General features: G+C 47.3%; 1 protein-coding gene across 2 annotated transcripts in view; it reads right to left on the reverse strand.

Moving 5' to 3' along the window:
- The window catches only part of SCUBE2 (signal peptide, CUB domain and EGF like domain containing 2), a 135,605-nt gene extending 123,843 nt beyond the window's left edge, over positions 1-11,762 (reverse strand). For both annotated transcript variants that reach the window (XM_082270442.1, XM_082270441.1), the window contains exon 1: positions 11,517-11,762. In XM_082270442.1, coding sequence (XP_082126568.1) covers positions 11,517-11,661 — 145 coding nt within the window. In that variant the 5' untranslated portion in view covers positions 11,662-11,762. The remainder of the gene's footprint in view (positions 1-11,516) is intronic.
- Between the last annotated feature and the right edge of the window lie 15,357 nt (positions 11,763-27,119).

The following is a 27,119-nucleotide window of genomic DNA, read 5'->3' on the forward strand; positions in this document are numbered from 1 at the left end:
CCAACCACCAGCCAAATCCAAACATACTGCTGTGGGTGAGGAACTAGGGAGTCCAGAAAATCTGCACTGTTATCCTATTTGGAGGAAACTGTAGCACTCTACCATGGAGCTTTGCTCAAGTGATCACTGGAAAAGAGGAGGTCAATAGTAACAGAAGTCTCTTGACCTGTCTGAGGGATACTAGAGGAGATGCCCTCATCTCCTGAACCATAGGCACAATCTTGGCTATCCTTTCCTGAGTAAGGAATATATCCTGAGATACAGAGTCTGTTGGGTAACCCAGAAATATCCTGGTCTGTGAAGAAGTAGTAAATACGTCTTCCAATTGACTCTCCATACTAAGGTCTACAGGGTCTTAGGTACATTGTGGAGGTTCGATAATAGTTTGCCTGGAAACTGAGCATAATAAAGGATGTCATCTATAGAAGGAATAACCAAAATTCCCTGTAAATGAAAGTGTGACATAACTTTGGTAAATGTCCTGGGCTCTGGTGAGAGACCAAACAGTAAAGCTTGGAACTGTCAATGTTATGTCATGTGCTGTTTGCAAACCTGAGATACTTCTGGTGGAGCTGATGTATTGGTATGTACATTCACCGGCCACTTTATTAGGTACACCTTGCTAGTACCAGGTTGGACCCCCTTTTGCCTTCAGAACTGTCTACATTCTTCGTGGCATCGATTCAACAAGGTGTTGGAAACATTCCTCAGAGATTTTGCTCCATAGTGACATAATAGCATCATGCAGTTGCTGCAGATTTGTCTGTAAATAGAAAACAAAGAAAGGGGCGCACCAGCCTAGCGCATTATCCTCAGCGAGTTTTATTGATAAAAAAGTTTAAAATCAGCTATTCACAAACATGCGTAAAGGTCAAGCATTTCAGTTCCATAAAGCAGCATCCTTATAGAAGTCCAATATCTCGTAAAGACGGAGGGCTGACGCGTTTCAAGGCCGTGCCTCTTCCTCAGAGCCTCTGGCAGCCCTCCGTCTCTACGAGATATTGGACTCCTATAAAGATGCTGCTTTATGGAACTGAAATGCTTGACCTTTACGCATGTGTGAGAATAGCTGATTTTAAACTTTATCATCAATAAAACTAGCTGAGGATAATGCGCTAGGCTGGTGCGCCCCTTTCTTTGTTTTCTATTTACAGTGTCTGGTTGACCACCCCGGTCGTAGAGGGCAGCAAAGCTTAGCCAGAGTGGATGCCAAGTATAAGTTCCGTGATAGAGACAGCCTGAGGACCAGGTTCTGAGCACAGGAGCAGGGTGCTGAGCATCACTATTTTTTCTGCTGCAGATTTGTCGGCTGCACATCCATGATGCCAATCTCTTATTCCACCACATCCCAAAGGTACTCTATTGCAGTGGTCCTCAACTCCGGTCCTCAGGGCCCACTAACAGGCTAGATTTTAAGTATTACCTTGAGGAGATGCAGACTAGAGTACTGCAATCACTGAGCAGCAAATTATATCACCTGGGATTTATTTCAGTTATCTTGCAAACCTGGCCTGTTAGTGGGCCCTGAGGACCAGGGTTGAGGACCACTGCTATATTGGATTGAGATGTGATGATTATGGATGCCATTGGAGTACAGTGACCTCTTTGTGATGTCCAAGAAACCAGTGGTGAGATGATTGGAGCTTTGTGACATAATGCATTATCCTGCTGGGAGGAGCCATCAGAAGATGGGTACACTGTAGTCATAAAGGGATGGACATGGTCAGCAACAATACTCAGTTGGTAGGGTCTCATCTGAGCCCGATCCAGCAACGTGCAACAGAGCAGAAGCTTTCCCTCAAGTCCCTCCTCATTGGCTAAGACACAGCAGCAGCAGCCAATGTGTCAAACACAGCCATTAAGGAGAGAGCGGGGCTGAGCCACACTCTGTGTGGCTTGGGAGTGAGCATGCATGAGTGCCCTTAGAGCAAGCAGCTTGCTCTGGGGGCACTCCACAGAAGGGAGGGGCCAGGAACAATGGCGGGGTACCCAAGAAGAGGAGAATCAGGGCTGCTCGTACAAATCCACTACACAGAGCAGGTAAGTATGACCTGTTTGTTGAACCTTTGAAAACAAACACTTTGAAGTCACTGTGGAAGCTGTTCTGGAAGATGACTTGAGAAAATTTGACAGGGGTTCTAACCCTTCCACACATTATCCAAAACAAAAAAAAGTTTTAGATAAATTCTAGAGAAGTTTGTCAACATTCAAAGCAATCACAGAAATGCTTGGAGCAGCAATGATCAAAACAAAGTACAATTAGCAATATACAGTATATACACAACAAATATTACATTTTTGGGAGATTTTTGCTGCTGAATGAAGCTACTGAAGTTTGCCTCCTGTCCCCTGGACAATACATGAAGCAGGATGGGGTTAAGGCTGGCAGGGGACACATACCAGGCGGGACAATGAGGACAGTTCATAAAGTCTCAGCTGGTGAGCGCTAACGTCACAGTGTCATTGTTATAGGCGAAGAGGAACACGGGGTAAAATATTCCAAATTCCTCTACAGAGCTGATAATAGTACTCCAATCACAATACCCCAGCGCTTGACGTGAAAGAACATAAAAACAATATTGGTGCCAAATTTTCTACCAATAAAAAAAAAAAAAAAATGAGACATTTGTTTTTCTAACCACCAACACTGAGAATTTCTACAATCAAGGAAATAAAAGTTTATTTTGCTGTAAAAACAAAATCACCACGGATAGCGATTAGTTACTGGGGAGTTGCACCCATAGACAATTATTTAACTGGTAAAGCACCCATGACAGCATCTCCAATAATATCAGTCCCACGCCAGCATGGTTGGCTTCAAGATAAGGCTCAGGCTTTCCGCACTCCTGTGAAAGTTAATGAGCTGTGGGGTCTGAGAAGACAACTGGCTGATCCCAGAGATGTTTACAAACAGAACCATGCGAGGAGAAGCATGTCATCACTGGTTGGATGCCTATAGGCAAAATATCTATCAATCAATGTACTGATAGGCATTTATTACATGGGTACTGTGTGTGCATATATATATATATATATATATACACATACATACATACACAAACTATAAATACACTGCTCAAAAAAATGAAAGGAACACTTAGAAAACACATCAGATCTCAAAGGGGAATACAGTAATACCATGCTAGATATCTATACTGGTATGGGCTGGGTAATGTGCTAGGATCTATACTGGTATGGACTGGGTAATGTGTTAGGATCTATACTGGTATGGACTGGGTAATGTGTTAGGATCTATACTGGTATGGACTGGGTAATGTGTTAGGATCTATACTGGTATGGACTGGGTAATGTGTTAGGATCTATACTGGTATGGACTGGGTAATGTGTTAGGATCTATACTGGTATGGGCTGGGTAATGTGTTAGGATCTATACTGGTATGGACTGGGTAATGTGTTAGGATCTATACTGGTATGGGCTGGGTAATGTGCTAGGATCTATACTGGTATGGACCGGGTAATGTGTTAGGATCTATACTGGTATGGACTGGGTAATGTGTTAGGATCTATACTGGTATGGACTGGGTAATGTGTTAGGATCTATACTGGTATGGGCTGGGTAATGTGTTAGGATCTATACTGGTATGGACTGGGTAATGTGCAGGGCCAGATTAACGTAGGGGCTATTGGAGCTGCAGCTCCAGGCCCCTACCTTTTATATAGGCCCCGGGTTGGCCATATTCACTGTTACCGCTCTTCTGTCACTTGTAAACACAGAAGTCTGGCTTCTATGCTCGCTTCCCCAGGCAGCTCCCTCAGAACCTTCCCACACAGCATGAAGGCCAGACAAGGAGGGACAGTTGCCGATGCATGGATGTGTTTATGGGCTTCAGAGACAGCATTCCATGTTGAATTAGGCATGCATGGCTGCACCCTTCCTCCTCTGGGTGCATGCCAAGGCACGGCCCTTAAGGCCCTTCAAAATCCTCAGCACCAAGCCCATGATGCCCTTAATCCGGCCCTGGTAATGTGTTAGGATCTATACTGGTATGGACTGGGTAATGTGTTAGGATCTATACTGGTATGGACTGGGAAATGTATTAGGATCTATACTGGTATGGACTGGGAAATGTATTAGGATCTATACTGGTATGGACTAGGTAATGTGTTAGGATCTATACTGGTATGGACTGGGTAATGTGTTAGGATCTATACTGGTATGGACTGGGTAATGTGTTAGGATCTATACTGATATGGACTGGGTAATGTGTTAGGATCTATACTGATATGGACTGGGTAATGTGTTAGGATCTATACTGGTATGGACTGGGTAATGTTAGGATCTATACTGGTATGGACTGGGTAATGTGTAAGGATCTATACTGATATGGACTGGGTAATGTGTTAGGATCTATACTGGTATGGACTGGGTAATGTATTAGGAAGGAAAGGATGCCACTTAGTTTGATGGAAATTAAGATTGTCACCCTACAGAGAAATCAGCCGCACACCACCAGCTGCTAGGAAGATGAATCCTTTATTAACATACGTCACCTCGTGTTGTATGTACACATAGTTTATACCTTTGATGTATGTTAATAAAGGAATCAACTTCCTAGTAGCTGGTGGTGTGCAGCTAATTTCTCCTTCATTTCTACTGTTGCAGCGGTGGCGAGCTGGAGTCAGCACCCACAGCATCGGGATTGCTCACCTGAGTGGTGGTTGTCTTCTCATTTTCACCATCCCCCTACAGAGGGCTGAATTCAAAGACACCCCGAAAATCAAAGTGAAAAAAATTATGCAGCAGGCGAGTCCATTTTACCTGAAATGTCATTGCAGCAACTCAAAATGGTCCTCAGTAGTGTGTATGGCCCCCACGTGCTTGTATGCATGCCTGACAACGTCTGGGCATGTTCCTAATGAGAGGAAGGATGGTGTCCTGGGGTATTTCCTCCCAGATCTGGACCAGGGCATCACTGAGCTCCTGAATAGGCAGAGGTGCAACCGAAACATAATGTCCCATAGGTGTTTCTATTGCATTTACAGTATCTCACAAAAGTGAGTACACCCCTCACATTTTTGTAAATATTTTATTCTATCTTTTCTTTGCTACAATGTAAAGTAGTGAGTGTACAGCTTGTATAACAGTGTAAATTTGGTGTCCCCTCAAAATAACTCAACACACAGCCATTAATGTCTAAACCACTGGCAACAAAAGGGAGTACACCTCTAAGTGAAAATGTACAAATTGGACCAAATTAGCCATTTTACCTCCCCGGTGTCATGTGACTCGTTAGTGTTACAAGGTCTCAGGTGTGAATGGGGAGCAGGTGTGTTATATTTGGTGTTATCGCTCTCACTCTCTCATACTGGTCACGGGACGTTCAACATGGCACCTCATGGCAAAGAACTCTCTGAGGATTTGAAAAAAAAAAAGAATTGTTGCTCTACATAAAGATGGCCTAGGCTATAAGAAGATTACCAAGACCCTGAAACTGAGCTGCAGCACGGTGGCCAAGACCATACAGCAGTTTAACAGGACAGGTTCCAATCAGAACAGGCCTTGCCATGGCCAACCAAAGAAGTTCAGTGCACGTGCTCAGCGTCATATCCAGAGGTTGTCTTTTGGAAATAGAAGTAGCAAGGTGCCATTTCTTCAGTGTTGTCACGTGAAAAGGTATAATAAAGTATTTTAAAAAATGCGAGGGGTGTACTCACTTTTATGAGATACTGTAGGGCGGGCGAGCGTAGGGGCCATTCAATGGTATGAATTCCTTCACCCTCCAGGAACTGGCAGCAAACTCTCACCACATGAGGCCGGGCATTGTTGTGCACCAGGAGGAACCCAGGACCCACTGCACCAGTGTATGATCTCACAATGGGTCCAAGGATTTCATCCCGATACCTAATGGCAGTCAGGGTGCCATTGTCTACCCTGTAAAGGTCTGTGCGTTCCTCCATGGATTTGCCTCCCCAGACCATCACTGACCCACCACCAAACCGGTCATACTGAACCACGTTACAGGCAGCATAACTTTCTCAATGGCTTCTCCAGACCCTTTCACGTCTGTCACATGTGCTCAGGGTGAACTCTGCTCTCATCTGTGAAAAGCACAGGGCGCCAGTGGTGGAGCTGCCAATTCTGGTGTTCAATGGCAAATGCCAATTGAGCTCCACGGTGCCGGGCAGTGAGCACAGGGCCCACTAGAGGACGTCGGGCCCTAAGGCCACCCTCATGAAGTCTGTTTCTGATTGTTTGGTCAGAGACATTCACACCAGTGTCCTGCTGGAGGTCATTTTGTAGGGCTCTGGCAGCGCTCATCCTGTTCCTCCTTGCACAAAGGAGCAGATACCGGACCTGCTGATGGGTTAAGGGACCTTCTACAGCCCTGTCCAGCTCTCCTAGAGTAACTGCCTGTCTCCTGGAATCTCCTCCATGCTCCTGAGACTGTGCTGGGAGACACAGCAAACCTTCTGGTAATGGGAAGTATTGATGTGCCATCCTGGAGGAGTTGGACTGCCTGTGCAACCTCTATAGGGTCCAGGTATGGCCTCATGCTACCAGTAGTGACACTGACCCCCCTCTATAGGGTCCAGGTATCTCCTCATGCTACCAGTAGTGACACTGACCCCCCTCTATAGGGTCCAGGTATCTCCTCATGCTACCAGTAGTGACACTGACCCCCCCTCTATAGGGTCCAGGTATGGCCTCATGCTACCAGTAGTGACACTGACCCCCTCTATAGGGTCCAGGTATCTCCTCATGCTACCAGTAGTGACACTGACCCCCTTTATAGGGTCCAGGTATCTCCTCATACTTCCAGTAGTGACACTGACCCCCTCTATAGGGTCCAGGTATCTCCTCATGCTACCAGTAGTGACACTGACCCCCTTTATAGGGTCCAGGTATCTCCTCATACTTCCAGTAGTGACACTGACCCCCCTCTATAGGGTCCAGGTATGGCCTCATGCTACCAGTAGTGACACTGACCCCCTCTATAGGGTCCAGGTATCTCCTCATACTACCAGTAGTGACACTGACCCCCTCTATAGGGTCCAGGTATCTCCTCATGCTACCAGTAGTGACACTGACCCCCTTTATAGGGTCCAGGTATGGCCTCATACTTCCAGTAGTGACACTGACCCCCTCTATAGGGTCCAGGTATCTCCTCATACTTCCAGTAGTGACACTGACCCCCTCTATAGGGTCCAGGTATGGCCTCATGCTACCAGTAGTGACACTGACCCCCTCTATAGGGTCGAGGTATCTCCTCATGCTACCAGTAGTGACACTGACCCCCTCTATAGGGTCCAGGTATCTCCTCATACTACCAGTAGTGACACTGACCCCCTCTATAGGGTCCAGGTATCTCCTCATGCTACCAGTAGTGACACTGACCCCCTCTATAGGGTCCAGGTATCTCCTCATGCTACCAGTAGTGACACTGACCCCAGCCAAATGCAAAACTGGTGAAAAACACTCAGAAAAGATGAGTAGGGGAATAAATGTCAGTGGCCTCCACCTGTAAATCCATTCCTGTTATCGAGGTTGTCGCATTGTTGCCCATCTATTTAATTTCATTAACACCAGAGCAGCTGAAACTGAATAACAACCCCCCTCTGCTACTTAACTGACCAGATTAATATCCCAGGAGTTTAATTGACTTGATGCTATACTCCGATTGAAAAGTGTTCCTTCAATTTTTTTAAGCATTGTATACGCTCACCGGCCACTTGATTAGGTACACCTGTGCAATTACTTGGCAACAGAAATTGTCAATCAGCCAATCACATGGCAGCAAGTCAATGCATTTAGGCATCTAGACGTGGTGAAGATGATTTGCTGAAGTTCAAACCGAGCATCAGAATGAGGAAGAAAGGGAATTTAAGGGACTTTGAACGTGGCATGGTTGTTGGTGGCAGACGGGCTGATCTGAGTATTTCTGGGATTTGAACACACAACCATCTCTCGGGTTTACAGAGAATGGTGGGAAAAAGAGAAAATATCCAATGAGCGGCAGTTGTGTGGAGGAAAATGCCTTGTTGATGTCAGAGGGGAATGGGCAGACTGATTTCAGATGATGGAAAGGCAACAGCAACTCAAGTAACCACTCGTTACAGCCAAGGTATGCAGAATACCATCTCTGAATGCACAACACATCCAACCTTGAAGCAGATGGGCTACAGCAACAGAAGACCACACTGGGTGCCACTACTGTCAGCTAAGAACAGGAAACCGAGGCTACAAAATGTGATAATAGAAGATTGGAAAAACGTTGCCTGGTCTGATGAGTCTCGGTTTCAGCTGCAACATTCAGATGGGAGGGTCAGAATTTGGCGCATGGATCCATCCTGCCTTGTATCACCGGTTCAGGCTGGTGGTGGTGGTGGTATAATGGTGTGGGGGAGGAGGGGGGGTAATGGTTAAGGCTGGTAGTGGTATAGTGGTGTGGGGGAGGACGGTGATGGTTCAGGCTGGTGGTGGTGGTGTAATGGTGTGGGGGAGGAGGGGAAGGGGGGGGGTAATGGTTAAGGCTGGTGGTGGTGTAATGGTGTGGGGGAGGAGGGGAAGGGGGGGGTAATGGTTAAGGCTGGTGGTGGTGTAATGGTGTGGAGGAGGAGAGGGGGGGTAATGGTTAAGGCTGGTGGTGGTATAGTGGTGTGGGGAGGACGTGATGGTTCAGGCTGGTGGTGGTGGTGTAATGGCGTGGGGGAGGAGGGGGGGGGGTAAGGGTTAAGGCTGGTGGTGGTGTGGGGGAGGAGGGTGATGGTTCAGGCGTGTGGTGGTGATGTAATGGTGTTGGGGATATTTTCTTGTCAAACTTTGGACCCCTTAGTACCAACTGAGCATGGTATAAACCCCACGGGCCTACCTGAGTATTATTGCTGACCATGTCCATCCCTTTATGACTACAGTGTCCCCATCTTCTGATGGCTCCTCCCAGCAGGATAATGCACCATATCACAAAGCTCCAATCATCTCACCACTGGTTTCTTTACCATGACAATGAGGTCACTGTCCTCCAATGGCCTCCACACTCACCTCATCTCATCCAATAGAGCACCTTTGGGATGTGGTGGAACGGGAGATTGGCATCATGGATGTGCAGCCGACAAATCTGCAGCAACTGCGTGATGCTATCATGTCACTATGGAGCAAAATCTCTGAGGAATGTTTCCAACACCTGAATCTATGGCACAAAGAATGAAGGGAGTTCAAAAGGGGGTCCAACCCGGTACTTGCAAGTGTGCCTAATAAAGTGGTCGGTGAGTGTATATATACTATATAGCCAAAAGTATTTGAACCCTTCTCGAAATGATGGAGTTCAGGTGTCTCCATTGGAAAGTATGAGAATACTCAATCGTACAATGACATTGTAGCCAATTGTGCTCGTAATAGCAAGGTGTGCCTAATAAAGTGGCCGGTGAGTGTATACATATACTATAAAACCAAAAGTATTTGAACCCTTCTCCAAATGATGGAGTTTAGGAATCTCGATTGAAAGGTATTGATAATAATCCATCAAACAAAGACATTGTAGACAATTGAGCTCTTTCAGCCTTGCGGTTTGGTGAAGACCCTTTTCTGTACCTGCATGACTGTCCTCCTATGTACAAAGCCAGCTCTATAAAGACATTGTTTGACCGGTCTGGTGTGGAGGAACTCGAGCATCCTGCATAGACGTCCGACCTCAACCTTTCCAAACACCTTTGTGGTGAATCGTAACGCTGATGGTGAGCCAGGTCTTCTCATCCAAGCTCAAAACCTGACCTCACAAACGGGCACAAATTCCCACAGACACCTTCCAAAATCTTGTGAAAAGTCTTCCCAGAAGAGTGGAGGTTATTGTCACCACAAAAGGGGGCATCTCCATTATAATGACCATGGTTTTGGCATGGAATGTCCAACAAGCTCATATAGGTGTGGCGGTCAGGTCTACAACATTTTTTGACTATACAGAGCATTTTTTTTATCACTTTACCCATACATGGGGTATAATGATTGGACGTACATATAAAGCCAAAAGTTTTTGAACCCTTCTCCAAATGATGGAGTTTAGGAATCTCGATTGAAAGGTATGATAATACGCCATCATACAAAGACATTGTAGACAATTGCGCTCTTTCAGTCTTGCGGTAACAGTTTGGTGAAGACCCTTTTCTGTACCAGCATGACTGTCCTCCTATGTACAAAGCCAGCTCTATAAAGACATTGTTTGACCAGTCTGGTGTGGAGGAACTCGAGCATCCTGCATAGACGTCCGACCTCAACCTTTCCAAACACCTTTGTGGTGAATCGTAACACAGATGGTGAGCCAGGTCTTCTCATCCAACCTGACCTCACAACTGGGCACAAATTCCCACAGACACCTTCCAAAATCTTGTGAAAAGTCTTCCCAGAAGAGTGGAGGTTATTGTCACCACAAAAGGGGGGCATCTCCATTATAATGACCATGGTTTTGGCCAGGGGAGGACTGGGCCAGGAGGCAGAGGGGCAATTGCCCCCTGGGCCACTTTGATGCCCCATCAAAAGGCTTCACCACTTCTGCCACAGACATTCCTAAAGGATTCCTGGTGAAGAGAAGTAAAAAGTCCCCACTGCTGACCTACTGAGTGTGGGATGAAGACAAGGACAGAGCACAGGACCCCCCCCCCCCCCAGCGTGCATGGTGTAAACTGTGTCTGAGCAGAGGCCGTTTCCATGCCCCACTGGAGACTCTTCTGCCCCGGCCAGCCCCAACCGAGCTGTCCCAGCTCCCCCCAACCTCCCCCTGCTGGCCAGGTTGGGAACTCGGATTCAGAGAGTATCTGGAGCAGGGCTTCAGCTTGGAATGGGGGTCAGGAGGAGGATTGGGAGAGTGGGAGGGGGGTGGAGGGAAGTGGAAGGGGGGGCCGAGTCCCTGCACCATGGGCCTCTGGTTTGTACTTGCCCCCTGGGCCGAAAGTTGCCAGTCTGCCCCTGGTTTTGGCATTGGATGTCCAACAAGCTCATATAGGTGTGGCGGTCAGGTCTACAACATTTTTTGGCTATACAGAGCATTTTTTTATCACTTTACCCATACATGGGGTATAATGATTGGACATTAGGTGTCATGCAACCTTTCTGTGGCGTAATGAAAATTAATAACCAGCAAGGCATAGTTAGACCTCTTCTAAATCCAACCCTTTCCCAATATCCCTGCATACCAATGATGACAATGGGATGCCTCCAGTCTACCTCCCCATACACTGGTTTAGTCTGACAGGGAACAAAGGGACTGATTCAGATGCTCGTCCAATTTGCACCAACAACCTTCAAACACGGCGCACTCCATTATCAAGATGTCTCAAATAAAACCTGTCTGTTACCCCACAGCTGCCAATCATATTCAGGACCACACTATAAAACTATGGTAAGAACAGGTTTAATCTGATTGGTGGCTATAAGGCAACAGGTTTTATTTCAGACAGTTTGAAACTAGGGAGATAATGTATCAAACTGCTTTAGCCAACAGCAGGGCAGATAGCAATCAATGACAAGTCATAACTATATACAGAGGCAATACTGAGATACTTACAGTTATGAGTGCGTGCAGCAGGGTGCGGAGAAGTGCAGACAGGTAGCAGCAGCAGGAAGAATGGGAAGGGGGCCCCTAGGGACCCCATAGTGCCAAAGAAGATAGAAGGTGCTCCACCAAGCACTACACCCCAAGGGAGTTTCATCCAGAGGATGCTCTTCTGGGGCTGTCTTCGTTTTAGCCCCTCCTTCACTTCAGTAATTTGCCTCCAAGGAGCTCCTTCTTTGTAAAATCTCCTGGCCTCCCCCCACCCACCCTTCTAAATCACTGCTCCTTCTATAATAAAAATCTCTGTTGTGGAGACCCCTCAATATAAAGATACTGTCGTCCTTCTAGAATCTCCTCCTCACTCCAGTCTATGTCTTCTTCCTGAAACCTCTTCCCACTACAAGAATTAACTATTAAGACCCTTCAATTTCCAAACTTTTACTATAAACTCATCTCTTCTCCACCTTCTCTAAAAGTCCCCTTTAAACATCCTTTCCCCTAAGGACCCCTTCTAAAAAAAGAGCCTCACATGACTCTTCCAGGATCTTTCCTGATCGATTGCTTCAGAGATCCCTGGCTCCCCCTCCCGTGAACCCCCGTTCCACCCCTGGGTCACCCCACTAGACAGAAACTTCTCAAAGTCTATTCACCTACCACTTAACTATTCTAAAAAGTCCCTTGACCCCAATAAATACTCAGACACCCCTATAACTTTTTAACCTCCTATAATTATCTCTACAGACTACTTTATTATCCCAAAGGGAATTTGCTGAACTCTCTGACCACTCTCTAACTCCCAATATAAATTTCCCTAACTACCCCAATATTTCTCTGACACCCCTGTAAATTTTCAACTTTTCTGACACCTTAACTACTTCTCAATCACCATACAACTTCTCAGACACCCTATATAATTTATTTGACACCCCCTATAACTTCTCTCACACCCCTAAAAACAATTCATCATCCTTTTAACTTTTTCGGACACCCCATACAATGTATCTGACACCCCCAATAACTTTTCAGACACCTCTACAACTTCTCCACCACCCCTAAAACTTTGCTGTCAACCCACATAATTGATATGACACCCCTATATTATCACAGATACCCTTATATCTTCTCTGACACCTCTACTGGTTCTCTGACACCCTTATGATTTATTTCACCCCCCTTTATGACTTCTCTGACACCCCTACAAGTTCTCTGACACCCGGATTATATTTCCGACAAATTCCCTAACACCCCTACAAGTTCTCTGACACCCGGATTATATTTCCGACAAGCCCTACAAATTCCCTAACACCCCTACAAGTTATCTGATACACTAGATTGTCCCATGACACCCCTACAATTCTCTGCCCCCTAAAATATCTGTGACACCCACACAAGTTCCTCTGACACCCTTACAACTTATCGAACTCCCTACAAGTTCCCCGACCTTCCTATAAATTTCCCGACGTTTTTAAAATTTCAGAACCCCAAAAGAAGCAACAGAAACCCCAATCCCTCCTGCCTGCGCCCCCTCTCCCCCTCACAGTGCCCCCCGGATCCGGTGCCAGTCGGTGTCGGTCGGTCTGTGCTCCGCTGACATGTGTTGTGTCTCCTCCGGCTGTGCTGGCTGAACTGAGCCGCCTCTCCTCCTCCCCCTTCCCTCCCCCTACCGGGCTCTGAGTGCCCTCCTCCCCTCCCCCACCCCCTGCCTGGGGGGGGGGGGGGGGCACTATAGGTATCAGCAGGCCAGCTACTGCCCTCTCCTACCCCCACCACCAGTTCTCTGTTACCAGCATTGGATGCAGCTGCCACTGATGGGGGGACTACAATTACCAGCAGCACTAAGGGGCACCCTATAGCATCTGTCTAGGACTCCAAGTTCCTCCCTAGGGGTCCTGAAAAGCACAAGCCATGCTGGGATTGGTAGTTCCCCACAGTCACTGGTGATTACCTCTATGATATGCTGGGATTAGTAGTTCTCCAGCAGTCACTAGTGATTACCTCTATGGCATGCTGGGATTAGTAGTTCCCCACAGTCACTGGTGATCACTTCTATGGCATGCTGGGATTAGTAGTAGTTCCCCGCAGTCACTAGTGATTACCTCTATGGCTTGCTGGGATTAGTAGTTCCCCAGCAGTCCCTGGTGATCACTTCTATGGCATTCTGGGATTAGTAGTTCCCCACAGTCACTGATTATTACCTCTATGGCATGCTGGGATTAGTAGTTCCCCAGCAGTCACTGGTGATCACTTCTATGGCATGCTGGGATTAGTAGTTCCTCAGCAGTCACTGGTGATCACTTCTATGGCATGCTGGGATTAGTAGTTCCCCACAGTCACTGGTAATCACTTCTATGGCATGCTCGGATTCTTAGTTCCCCGCAGTCACTGGTGATTACTTCTATGACATGCTGGGATTAGTAGTTCCCCACAGTCACTGATGATTACCTCTAGGGCATGCTGGGATTAGTAGTTCCCCAATACTCCCTGGTGATCACTTCTTTGGAATGCTGGGATTAGTAGTTCCCCGGCAGTCCCTGTTAATCACTTCTGGCATGCTGGGGTTCTTAGTTCCCCACAGTCACTGGTGATTACCTCTATGGCATGCTGGGATTGATAGTTCCCCAACAGTACCTGGTGATCACTTCTATGGCATGCTGGAATTGGTGGTTCACCAGCAGTCACTGGTGATCACTTATATGGCATGCTGGAATTAGTAGTTCCATACAGTCACTGGTGATCATTTCCATGGCATACTGGGATTAGTAGTTCCCCAGCAGTCACTGGTGATCATTTCTATGGCATGCTGGGAATCTAAAGTTTTCCAAGTGGGGAAGAACTACAACTCCCAGCAGTCTTTGATATACAGGGGTGCCCCCTTCTGCCAGTTTCTACAGTAAATAACGTTGCTGCTGTTGTTGAGTTAGCCAGACATGCTTGGTCTTTCAGTTCCACAGTAGACCCATTCTTGAACTGTCAGGAACTACAAGTCGCAGCATACTCTGTTAGCCTGGGATAGAGGTGATTCCCCAGCAGGAACTTGCAGAGATAGAGGTGATTCCCCAGCTGGGATTTGTGACTCCCCAGCAGGAACAGCATTATGCGGCTCTTCAGCTGATGTGGAACTATAAGTCTCAGCATGACCACCCCCTGGGTTCCTGGCTGCAGAAGACCACTTCAGCCCCTGTCTCTTCTCAAAGTAAAATAGGTTGTCCTGAGCAGGAAGAGGTTAATGTCCATTGCCAGCCCCTCCCCTCCCCCCAACACCCACATTCACACCCTACTGTCACCCTGGGTGGAAAAGCTGACAGTATTCCTCTGTACTGTGTGTAGTGTGAGCACCCTGCTCCCACAATCCTTCACTTCTGGCTTGCCTGACACTAAAGGGTTAATGGAGAGAAGATCCAGCATAGGCAATCCACAGAACCAGAACATAGCAGATCCAGAAAACCCAGGAGATCCACATAGCTGGGACACAGGAGACCCCAAATGTAGGAGGTCCACAGAGCTGAAACACAGGAGATGCAGAATCCAGGAGATCCACAGAGCTGGAACAGAGGAGATCCAAAATATATTAGGTTCATAGAGCTGGAACACAGGAGATCCAAAATCTAGGAGGTCCACAGATCTGGATCACAGGGGATCCAGAATCCAGGAGATCCACAGAGCTGGAACACAGGAGATCCAAAATCTAGGAGGTCCACAGAGCTGGATCACATGAGATCCAGAATGCAGGGGATCCACAGAGCTGGAACACAGGAGATCTAAAATGTAGGAGGTCCACAGAGCTTGATCATAGGATATCTAGAATGCAGGGGATCCATAGAGCTGAAACATAGGAGATCCAAAATCTAGGAGGTCCACAGAGCTGGAACACAGGAGATCCAAAATCTAGGAGGTCCACAGAGCTGGATCACAGGAGATCCAGAATCCAGGGATCCACAGAGCTGAAACACAGGAGATACTGAATCCAGGAGATCCACAGAGCTGGAACACAGGAGATCCAGAATCCAGGAGATCCACAGAGCTAAAACATAGTCGATACCAGGAATTGCAGGAGACCCACAGAGCTGGAACATAGGAGATCCAGAATCCAGGAGATCCACAGACCTGAAACACAGGAGATCCAGAATCCAGGAGATCCACACAGCTGGAACACAGGAGATCCAAAATCCATGGGATTCACAGAGCTGGAACACAAGTGATCCGGAGATCAAGAACACAGGTGATCCACAGAGCCAGAACACAGGAGATCTGGATCTCGGGTGATTTTTGAAGCTGGAACACAGGAGATCCAGAACCAAGGGGATTTGTGGAGCAGGAACAAAGGTGATCCAGAACTCAAGTGATCTACAGAATCAAAACACAGGAGATCCAGAACCAAGGTGATTTATGGAACCGGAACACGAGAGATTCAGAATCCAGGTCACCCACAGAGCCAAAACACAGGAGATCCAGCTCTGTGGATGACCTGGGTTCTGGGTCTCCTATGCCCTGGATCTTGTCAATCACCTGGGTTCTGGGCCTCTATGGATCTCCTGGATTCTGGAACTCTGGATCTCATGTGTTCTGGCTCTTTGGATCATCTGAGATCTGGATCTCCTCTGTTTTGGCTCTATGCATCTCCTGGATTCTAGAACTCTGGGTCTCCTGGATTCTAGAACTCTGGATCTACTGTATTCTGGCTTTTTGGATCACCTGGATTCTGGAACTCTGGATCTCATGTGTTCTGGATTTCCTGTGTTCCAGCTCTTTTGATCACCTGGATTCTGGAACACAGGATATCCAGAATTTGGCTAATATACCGAGCCAGAACACAGGAGATCTAGAATCCATGTGATTCATAGACCCAAAACTTCAGAAGATCCAGAACCTAGGAATCCAAATGCTGGAACACAGGAGATCCACAAACAGGATCTACAAAGCAGGAACACAAGTGATCCAGAACCCAGGTGATTCACAGACCCAGAACACAGGAGATCCACAACCCTGGTCAACCACATCATCATCACCACACAGGAGATCTAGAATCCAGGTGATCCATAAAACCAGAACTTCAGAAGATCTAGAACCCAGGAATCCATAAAGCTGGAACACAGGAGATCCACAAAACTTAGGTGATCTACAAAGCAGGAACATAAGTGATACAGTATGCAAGTGATCCACAACTAGAAAATGGGAATGCACAGAACCTAGGTGATCCAAAAAACGTAACACAAGAGATCCAGAACCCAGGTGATCCACAGTGCCAGAACACAGAAACTCCATAAACCAGGTGATCCACAACTAGAATACGGGGACCACAGAACCCAGATGATCCACAGGGCTGGAGCACAGGAGATCCAGAACCTACGTAGGTTATGCACATAAGTGGAATACAAGTAATCCACAGAACCAGAACACGGGAGATCCACAGAGCAGGAAGACAGGTGATCCACAGAACCAGAACACAGGAGATCCAGAACCTAGGTGATCCACATAACAGAAAGACAGGTGATTAACAGAACCAGAAAACAGGAGATCCAGAACCCAGGTGGTCCACAGAGCCAGAACACAAGAAATCCAGAGTTCCAGAATCCAGGAGATCCATAGAGCCAAAACACATGAGATCCAGAACCTTGGTGATTCACGGAGCCAGAACATGGGAGATCCACAACCCTGGTGAACCACATCGCCACTACACAGAAGATCTAGAATCTAGTGGCCCAAAGAACCAGAACTTCAGAAGATCCAGAGCCCAGGAATCCAAAAAGCTGGAACACATGAGATCCACATAACTTAGGTGATCTACACAGCAGGAACACAAGTGATCCAGAATGCAAGTGATCCACAACCAGGAAATACAGATGCACAGAACCTGTGAACATGTGATCCAAAATCCGTAACAAGAGATCCAGAACCCAGATGATCCACAGTGCCAGAACACGGAAACTCCCATAAGCCAGGTGATCCACAACTAGAACACAGGGACCACAGAACCCAGATGATCCACAGGGCTGGAGCACAGGAGATCCAGAACCTACGTAAGTGGATTACGGGAGGTCCACAGAGCAGGAAGACGTGTGATCCACAGAACCAGAATATAAGGCATCCAGACAAGTGGAAGGTGAATCAGTAAAATAATCCAAACTAAAACCAGCAAATATTTTGGGATAATATATCCATGAAAGTTCCCAAAACAAAATCTCCCCCAATTCCTGAAGTACCCCTCTGGGTGGAGGGTCCTGAAAAAGAACTTCAACCTTTCATTATCCTTGATCTGCATAGATAAAGTCCTGACATGTCACAATTTACACCAATAGGATCACTATCAGAAAACCTCCAATTTTTTGGAGGGGTGAACATATCAAACTGCCCCCCCCCCCCCCCCCCCCCGCTCCCAAGATGTATGAGCATGATCAGTGTCAAAATACTTACCCCCTAAAATTCCCCCTCCTCCCAGTAAAAATCAGCCCCTCCGTGCACAAATCTTTGCCCCCTATTACCCCTCCCAGCTCAAATCCTCTGTCACCCCAAATCCCCCCAGCATAACCCCCAAAACAAATCACCCCTTTCTAGCACAAATTCTCCCCCACTCCAAAACCCCCCCCCTCCCAGGACAAATCCCTCCCCCCCCCCTCCTAGCACAAATCCTCTTCCTCCATCCCAACACAAATCCCCCAAATCACCACTCCTAGCACACCTGTCCCAAATGTCCCCTCCTAGAAAAATTCCTCTCCTCCCCCTACCCCCAAACTGCAAGTCCCCCCTCCAGGGACAAATTCCTCCCCATCCCCCCTCATAGCACAAATACCCCCCCCCCCCCAAAATCACCCTGCCCCCCCCCCTTAATTTTCCCTTCTAGAACAATTCTTACTGCCTGTCACCCCCATATCCCCCCTTTCAACACTAATCTCCTTGCCTTCCCCAGGGCAGTCGCCCCTCCTGCTTTCCCCTTGTTCCAGCCCTGCCTAGAGCTATGCAGACATCACATGGGAGGTCAATCAGCCTCAGCTCAAGAAACCCTTTGCAACCTCTGGAGGAACCCTGGTTGAGAATGGCTGAGCTAGATGATGCTGGGTGTCCTTCAGCCAGGAACTGATTTCCTTCAGCTTCTAATGCACGCTGTGAGAAGCTTTTTAATGGTTCACATATAAAACAGTCAATGTGCCAAATGAGGGAGGAGATCTGTTTTGGGAGGTGGCAGGAGGTAAGAATTGTTCTAGAAGGGGAAATTTGGGGAGGTGTGCTAGGAGGGGCTATTTGGAGGAAATTTGTTTGAGAGGAGGGATGGGGAAGGGGACATGTGCTTGGAGGGGGATTTGGAGGGGATTTGTGTTGAGAGGAGGGATGGGGGAAGAGGATTTGTTCTAGGAGGGGGGATTTAGAGGAGATTTGTGTTGAGAGGAGGGATGGGGGAAAGAGAATTTGTGCTAGGGGGGATTTAGAGGGGATTTGTGTTGAAAGGAGGGATGGGGAAAATAATTTGTGCTAGGAGGGGGGATTTAGAGGGGATTTGTGTTGACAGAGGGATGGGGAAGATAATTTGTGCTAGGAGGGGGGATTTAGAGGGGATTTGTGTTGACAGGAGGGATGGGGGAAGATAATTTGTGCTAAGAGGGGGGATTTGGAGAGGATTTGTGTTGAGAGGAGGGATGGGGAAGAGAATTTGTGCTAGGAGGGGGGATTTAGAGGGGATTTGTGTTGACAGAGGGATGGGGAAGATAATTTGTGCTAGGAGGGGAGATTTGGAGAGGATTTGTGTTGTGAGGAGGGATGGGGGAAGAGAATTTGTGCTGTTGAGGGGGGATTTGGGGGGGGGGTGTGATAGAAAAGGTAATATGGTGTGGGGGAGCCTGAGGAGGGAATCTGTGCTAGGAGGGGACATTTTTTTGGGAGGGGATTTGTGCTAGTAGGGATGTTTGGGGGGCATTTTTGCTAGGAAGGGGAATTTTGTGGGGGATTTGTGCTAGGATGGGAGTTCGGGGACGGAAGATTGTGCTGGGAGGGGGATTTGGAGTGGGTAGGGGGTTGTGCTCAGAGGGGTAGAGGACTTTTGCTATGGAGGGTGAATTTATTTTATTTTTTTTTTACTGGGGGGTGGTGGATATTATGCTGGGAGCATATGCATAATGAGAGGATTTGGGTTGGAGGGGGGGGGGGTGGGACCAGGAGATTTGTACTTGGAGGGGGGACTTCAGCAGGGAGGTGGATTTGTACTGGCAGGAGGGAGAATTTATGCTTAGGGGTAATCATGCAGATGAGGGCAGGATTTTTTTTTTTTGGGGGGGGGGGGTTGCTGACACATAATGCATATAAACCTTGGGGCTCAATTTGGCATGCTTGCCCAGGGTTCTAGATGACCATATTCCGGCACTGGCCAATCACCCCTTCTCTTCCCCCCCCCCCCTTTACACACACAAAATGTATTTTTAAAAAGAAACAAACATGTTATACTTTCCTGTGCAAAGGTTTCCTTCTATTCTCCAGTCCCCCACCATCCATTCTGGCTCCTCCCCCTGCTGAGTGCCCCCTGCAGCAAGACACTTGCTATGGGGGCACTTGTAAGGGCTTGCTCCCAAGCCGCACTCTTTGTGTCCTTTGACATGCAGAACGCAGCTTGCCCAGCCCCCCGCTCCTCCCTTACTGGCTGCGGTTGACATGGTTGACAGCAGCAGGAGCCAATGTCTCTGAGCCAATGAGAAAGGAGAGAGCCTATTTACATTTAATTAATGTAAATACACAAAGTAATCAAAGAAGGAATTAAATTTGTAAACCTAAAATCTGAGATGTAAAAAGACATTTCATGAGACTTAATAAAAAAATAAAAATGTCATCAGAGGAAATTCATAAAATGACACCGTGAGCTGGAAATGATTGATTAACCACTTCTGGACCGGAAGATTTAACCCCCCTTAATGACCAGGCCATTTTTAGCCATTCGGAACTGCGTTACTTTAACGGACAATTGCGCGGTCAGCGAACCTGTACCCAAATACAATTGATGTCCTTTTTTTCCCCACAAATAGCTCTTTCTTTTGGTGGTATTTGATCACCTGTGCGATTTTGTTTTTTTGCGCTATAAACAAAAAATGATCGACAATTTTCAAAAAGGGAAATCATATTTTTTACTTTCTGCTATAAAACACATCCAATAAAAAAAAAAAAAAATCAAAATTCGCGGTAGTGTGAACCGGGACTAAAACTCAAACACAAACAAAACTAAAACAAAGTAACAAAGCCAATATACATCACCGTTAACCAGGGCTGCTGTGAGAAATCACCAGGTCCCATACAGCCTACCTGACAGGGCCCCCCCCCGCCACTCCCCCACCCCCAGCCAATACTGGCATAGATTTATCATTCCCTTTCTCCATAGCCTCAGCTGCAGAGATGAATGAATAGGAAGCGCTCCGAAGCCTCCCGCTCATTCACAAACAGAAGCATAGTAAACACAATTTACTTTGCTTCAGTGATGAATGGAGACAGAAGTGATTGGTACCGATTGCTCTCTGTGTTCATTCAGTAAAGGAAGAGGCCAGTAAATTACATTTTTACCAGCTCCTTCCGCCGCTCTCCATCCCAAAAGATCCCCCTGTGTGCCCGCAGCAGCTGGCAGCGGGAGAGGAGAGAAATCCAACAGCACTGTGGGGGAAAGGGGCACAGAGGGGGGGCCTGGACAGCAGATGGAAGGGGCGCAGGTGCTAGAACCAATCCTCTTGCAGTGAAGCAAGTGGGAGGAAGAGGAGGAGAAGCTGGCAGTGCTGCAGGGGGAGGCAGAAGAGGACCGGTGTCTGCAATAAGAGTACAGCCCAGAGGCGTAACTAAAACCTTCAGGGCCCTGGTGCAAGAAACCATGAAGAGCCCCCTGGACTCCTGGCCGGGGCCCTTCCCTCTAAGCCTGGGGCTTTTCCCACTGATCCTGGGGCCCTTTACTCTCGTTGCGGGGCCCTTTATTACGGTCCCGCAGCGGGACCCTTTCACAAGTTCTGCAGTGGGCCCCCTTCCTGCCATCTTGGGGCCTCCCCACGGTGGTGGAATGCCAGGGCCCGGTCACAAGTGTGACCTTTGCGATCCTGGAAGTTCACCCACTGGTGTAGTTTTTATTTTTTGGTATTTTAATTGTATTATTTTTTTATCATTTTATTTTATTTTTTTTACAATGTGACTGACTATGACTCTGTCCATTCAGAAAAGGAAGGAGCTGGTAAATTACATATTTACCGACCTCTTCTTGGTTCTCTATTGTGACACATCCCCTGCAGCAGCCGGCAGGAGTGGGGAGGGAGTACAATGGGGGGGGGGCAGCACAGTGGGGGAAAGGGGGGGGGACTAGGGGAGCACACAGGGGCCCAGAGACAGCAGAACACAAATGAACTGGATAGGAGGAGTGGCGGGGGCAGCATACAGAGGAACCAATCTCCTCCATTTTCCTCCTGCAGCTACAAGAGGAAAATGGAGGACAGTGATTTCTCTACATGCTGCCCCCACCCCCCCCCCTCCTATCCAGGTGTACAGGGGAGCCGCACAGGCCCTGGAGCATGGGGCCCGGTTGCAATTGCAACCCCTGTAGTTACGCCCCTGGTACAGCCGGCCCTCCTCCTCAGCAGGTGCCTGGGCACCCCCTTTTTAACTTATGGGGCCCGGGCCCTGTACAGGAGGGCTGGCTGTACTGCCTTATCAGTGGCCCTGCCCCTAACAACGAATGAATATATACAATAAAATGAATTAAAATAAACAAAATAAAACCGAAATGAAATATTATACCATAATAAACATACCCTCCTATTCAAACAAATGAAAATACAAACATATTGCATTCCTTCCCCTAAATATTAAACTAAAGATTGTGAAACTAAACAGAAGCTCTGTAACTTTAAACAATGTTGCAATCTTCAATAGGCAAACCTCTATGCAGGTTCACATTGGTGCGATGCGGGAATCCTGCGAATCCACTGTGAGTTCCCACCTCGCATCCGACTTGCAGTTCACGCTGGGGGTGTCAACACAATGTTAACCACTTAAGCCCCGGAAGATTTTACCCCCTTCCTGACCAGGGCCTATTTTGCAATTCGACACTACGTGACTTTAACGGACAATTGCGCGGTCGTGCGATGCTGTACCCAAATTAAATTGACGTCCTTAATTTCCCACAAACAGAGCTTTCTTTTGGTGGTATTTGATCACCTGTATGATTTTTTGACCATGCTCTATAAACAAAAAAAGAGCGACAATTTTGCAAAAATAACAATATTTTTCACATTGTTTTATATGAAATTCCCCCAAAAAAATGTAAAAATCAAAATTTTTTAAAATTTTTGGCCAATTTGTTTTCTGCTACCTATGTTTGGTAAAAAAAAAATCGCAATAAGCGTATTTTGATTGGTTTGCGCAAAAGTTATTGTGTTTACTAACTAAGGGAAAGATTTTTGTCATTTTTATTTTTATTTTTTTTAACGAGTAATTGCGGCGATCTGCGTTTTTTTTTTTGCGGGACTGCGACATTGCGGCGGACAGATCGGACCCCTAACTGACATTTTTGACACTTTTGGGGGTACCAGTAACATTACTGCAGTAATCAGTGCTATACATATACACTGTTACTGTAAAAATGACACTGGCAGGCAAGGGGTTAACTTTATTGGAGAGGGAGGGGTTAAGTGTGTCCCTAGGGGCGTGCTTATAACTGTGATTGGATGTGGCTAGTGATGTAACAGCAGAGATCTACGGTCCTACATAGCAGGACCGTATCATCTGTTCTGTTACACAGGGGAGAAAGACAGGCGGCTTTGTTTACATTAGCCGCCTGCCTTTCTCTAAGTGTAACCGACGATCGCGAGTGACCGGCGGAAATCGGGTCTGCCGCTCACAGGCGCGGGGGGGTCCGTGAGCGAGCAGGAGCGCGCCTCCAGTGGCGCGCGCTCGCTCACTAGAGCCTGACAGGCTAGCGACGTAGTACTAGGTGTGAACACCCATGCGATCCGATTCTGGAGCGGACCAAAAAAATGGTCCTGTGCGACTTCGGTCCAAATGCGATGCAAATTCTGTCAATCAATCTGTATGGCTGAATTTGCATCGCACAGACATCGCATGTGATTTGCAGAGCAGTGCACATATCATCAGTCATCACATATGTGTGAACCGGCACTCAGTAATGAAAGAGAAGAATTAAGGTTCATACCCATTCATGAATTCCCCCACAAAGCCCCTCTTCTCCGTGATATAAAGGCCTGTATGGTAAAATTAGACCTTTTTGGGGGAGATTTATTAAAACTGGTGAACGCAGAATCTGGTGCAGCTGTGCGTAGTAACCAATCAGCTTTTAGGTATTAGCCCTGGTTCACACTGGTGCGGACTGGAAATTGTGCTACTTCAGCGCCACTTCAAAGCCAGCCAGATCAGTGCGATTTGCACCTCGGATTTTCATTGCGGATTGCGACCTTATTTAACCGCTTATGAGCCGGAGGATTTGGCTGCTCAAAGACCGGGGCCTATTTTGCGATTCGGCACTGCGTGATTTTAACGGACAATTGCGCAGTCGTGTGACGCTGTACCCAAATGAAATTGACGTCCTTTTTTCCCCACAAACAGAGCTTTCTTTTGCTGGTATTTGATCACCTGTGCGATTTTTATTTTTTGCGCTATAAACAAAAAAAAAAACGACAATTCTTTAAAAAAAAACAATATTTTTCACATTCTGCTATATAACATTCCCAATAAAAAATTTAAATTTTTTACATTTTAGGCCAATTTGTATAAAAAAAAAAATCGCAATAAGCGTATTTTGATTGGTTTGCGTAAAAGTTATCGCGTCTACAAACTAGGGAAAATATTTATGTAATTTTTATTTATTTATTTACTAGTAATTGCGGCGATCAGCGACATTGCGGCGGACAGATTGGACCCCTAACTGAAATTTTTGACACTTTTGGGGGTACCAGTGACATTACTACAGTAATCAGTGCTAAAATATGCACTGTTACTTTACTAAGGACACTGGCAGGGAAGGGATTAACCCAAGGGTGATCAAAGAGTTAAGTGTGAGCCTAGGGGGTGTTTTCTAACTGTGGGGGGAGGGACTTGTGAAATGACCATAGAGACCTGTGTTCCTATATAGCAGGATCACAGAAAAAAATCCCATCACAGACCCACCTTCACCATCACAGACTCCCCTCATGATTGCTGGGACCAAGTTGTCAATTTGCTGCCCCTCTCGAAGTGCCGCCTGGGTCCAATGGATCCAACAGGACCCATGGTAGGGCCGGCCCTGAGTAGCAGGTCAGAAAACTGCAGAGTGTTTCAGATATTGTGCAGGGCCACAGAGGTTCACTGGGAGTCATTAGATGACACAGGATGGTATATGTGGTGCACAGGGGGTCATGGGGCACACAGGGGTCACAGGAAGACTCGGCCTACTCTGACAATCTGGGGTGCCCCGACAGGTGAGCCACGCCAACTAGGAAAGCTGCCTCCTGAATGACCATGCTACCAATCCACCGGCCATTCCCAACCAAGGTTCCTTCAGAGGTTGGTAGGGGCTCTTTGACCTCCCATGTAATGGTGCCTGCATACTTTCGGGGCCAAAGCCCCATTACAGAGCCAACAACATGACATCAATGACCTTTTAGTAATTGAGTAAGGGTGGAATTCTGATCACCACTGTAAAGGGGGTTTCTCACCCCTAACCATCGTCATAAGGGGCATTTTTCCCAATGAGCCCCTATGAATTGATTTTTAGCAGGGGTCCCCTTCAAGGGTTCCTCTAGGCCAGGGGTCTCCAAAAATTTTTTAACAAAGGGCCAGTTTACTGTCCTTCAAACATTAGGGGGGCCGGACTGTGGCCAGTGGGAGTAGCAAATGTCTTGGTGTGGGAGGAATAGTGCCCCATCATTGGTGTCAGTGGGGAAGAATAGTGCCCCATCAATGGTGTCAGTGGGAGGAATAGTGCCCCATCAATGGTGTCAGTGGGAGGAATAGTGCCCCATCATTGGTGTCAGTGGGAGGAATAGTACCCCATCATTGGTGTCAGTGGGAGGAATAGTGTCCCATCATTGGTGTCAGTGGGAGGAATAGTACCCCATCATTGGTGTCAGTGGGAGGAATAGTGCCCCATCATTGGTGTCAGTGGGAGGAATAGTGCCCCATCATTGGTGTCAGTGGGAGGAATAGTGCCCATTATTGGTGTCAGGAAAAGTAATAGTGCCCCAACATTGCTATTAGAGGAAAGAAACGTGCCTTATCATTGGTGTCCATGGGGGGGAATAGTGCCCCATCATTGGTGTCAGTGGGAGGAGTAGTGCCCCATCGTTGGTGTCAGTGGAAGGAATAGTGTCCCATCATTGGTGTCAGTGGGAGGAATAATATCCCATTATTGGTGTCAGTGGGAGGAATAGTGCCCCATCATTGGTGTCAGTGGAAAGAATAGTGCCCCATCATTGGTGTCAGTGGGAGGAATAGTGCCCCATCATTGGTGTCAGTGGGAGGAATAGTGTCCCATCATTGGTGTCAGTGGAAGGTATAGTGCCCCATCATTGGTGTCAGTGGGAGGAATAGTGCCCCATCATTGGTGTCAGTGGGAGGAATAGTGCCCCATCATTGGTGTCAGTGGGAGGAATAGTGCCCCATCATTGGTGTCAGTGGAAGGAATAGTGCCCCATCATTGGTGTCAGTGTGAGGAATAGTGCCCCATCATTGGTGTCAGTGGAAGGAATAGTGCCCCATCATTGGTGTCAGTGGGAGGAATAGTGCCCCATCATTGATATCAGTGGGAGGAATAGTGTCCCATCATTGGTGTCAGTGGGAGGAATAGTGCCCCATCATTGGTGTCAGTGGGAGGAATAGTGCCCCATCATTGGTGTCAGTGGGAGGAATAGTGCCCCATCATTGGTGTCAGTTTGAGGAATAGTGCCCCATCATTGGTGTCAGTGGGAGGAATAGTGCCCCATCATTGGTGTCAGTGGGAGGAATAGTGTCCCATCATTGGTATCAGTGGGAGGAATAGTGCCCCATCATTGGTGTCAGTGGGAGGAGTAGAGTGTCGGGTACTATGCCCCACTGTATGTCACTGAGTAGTAAAGGGGTTGTAATGGAAAAAAACTCCGACAGTCTCAAGTAACAGTCCCCAGTCTCTGATTGTCCCCCGGTCTCCTGCCACTCCTATACTCCAGTCTCTGACAGTCTTCTATAGCACTGCATATACTGAATACTGTGTGGGGCCCCCTTAGTGATGTCAGGGGCCACAATTGGGGCCCCCTATATGTAATGAGTTGCTCAGCAGTGCTCTGTCCCATCTCATAAGTTGGGGCTGATTGCATACAAAGCCGATCTCGTACAAAATGTCACTTTCATTTCAGGCCCATTCATCCTTTAAAAGGCGCAAAACATAAATGAAGGTGGTGGAAATAATTGGCGGCGCTGAGCTCTGTGCGGGATGAAAGGGTTAATCATCGCACTGCCGTGACTCGGTTCCTGGAAATTTACACGGATTTGTAAATCTGCTTTGTCCATTTTTTATGGCGGCTGTAAATCTCGGTTTTCGCACTGAAAGCTGCGACTGTGCGGTTTTATTCCTTACATTTCATACCTTTTTTTTTTTTTTAATCTACGTTGAGAAAAGTCTTAGAACTCATCCAGTGTGTGGGA

The sequence above is a fragment of the Pelophylax lessonae genome (genome assembly GCF_965119305.1).
Source record: "Pelophylax lessonae genome assembly, chromosome: 10".
In the NCBI taxonomy this organism is placed as follows: Eukaryota; Metazoa; Chordata; class Amphibia; order Anura; family Ranidae; genus Pelophylax; species Pelophylax lessonae.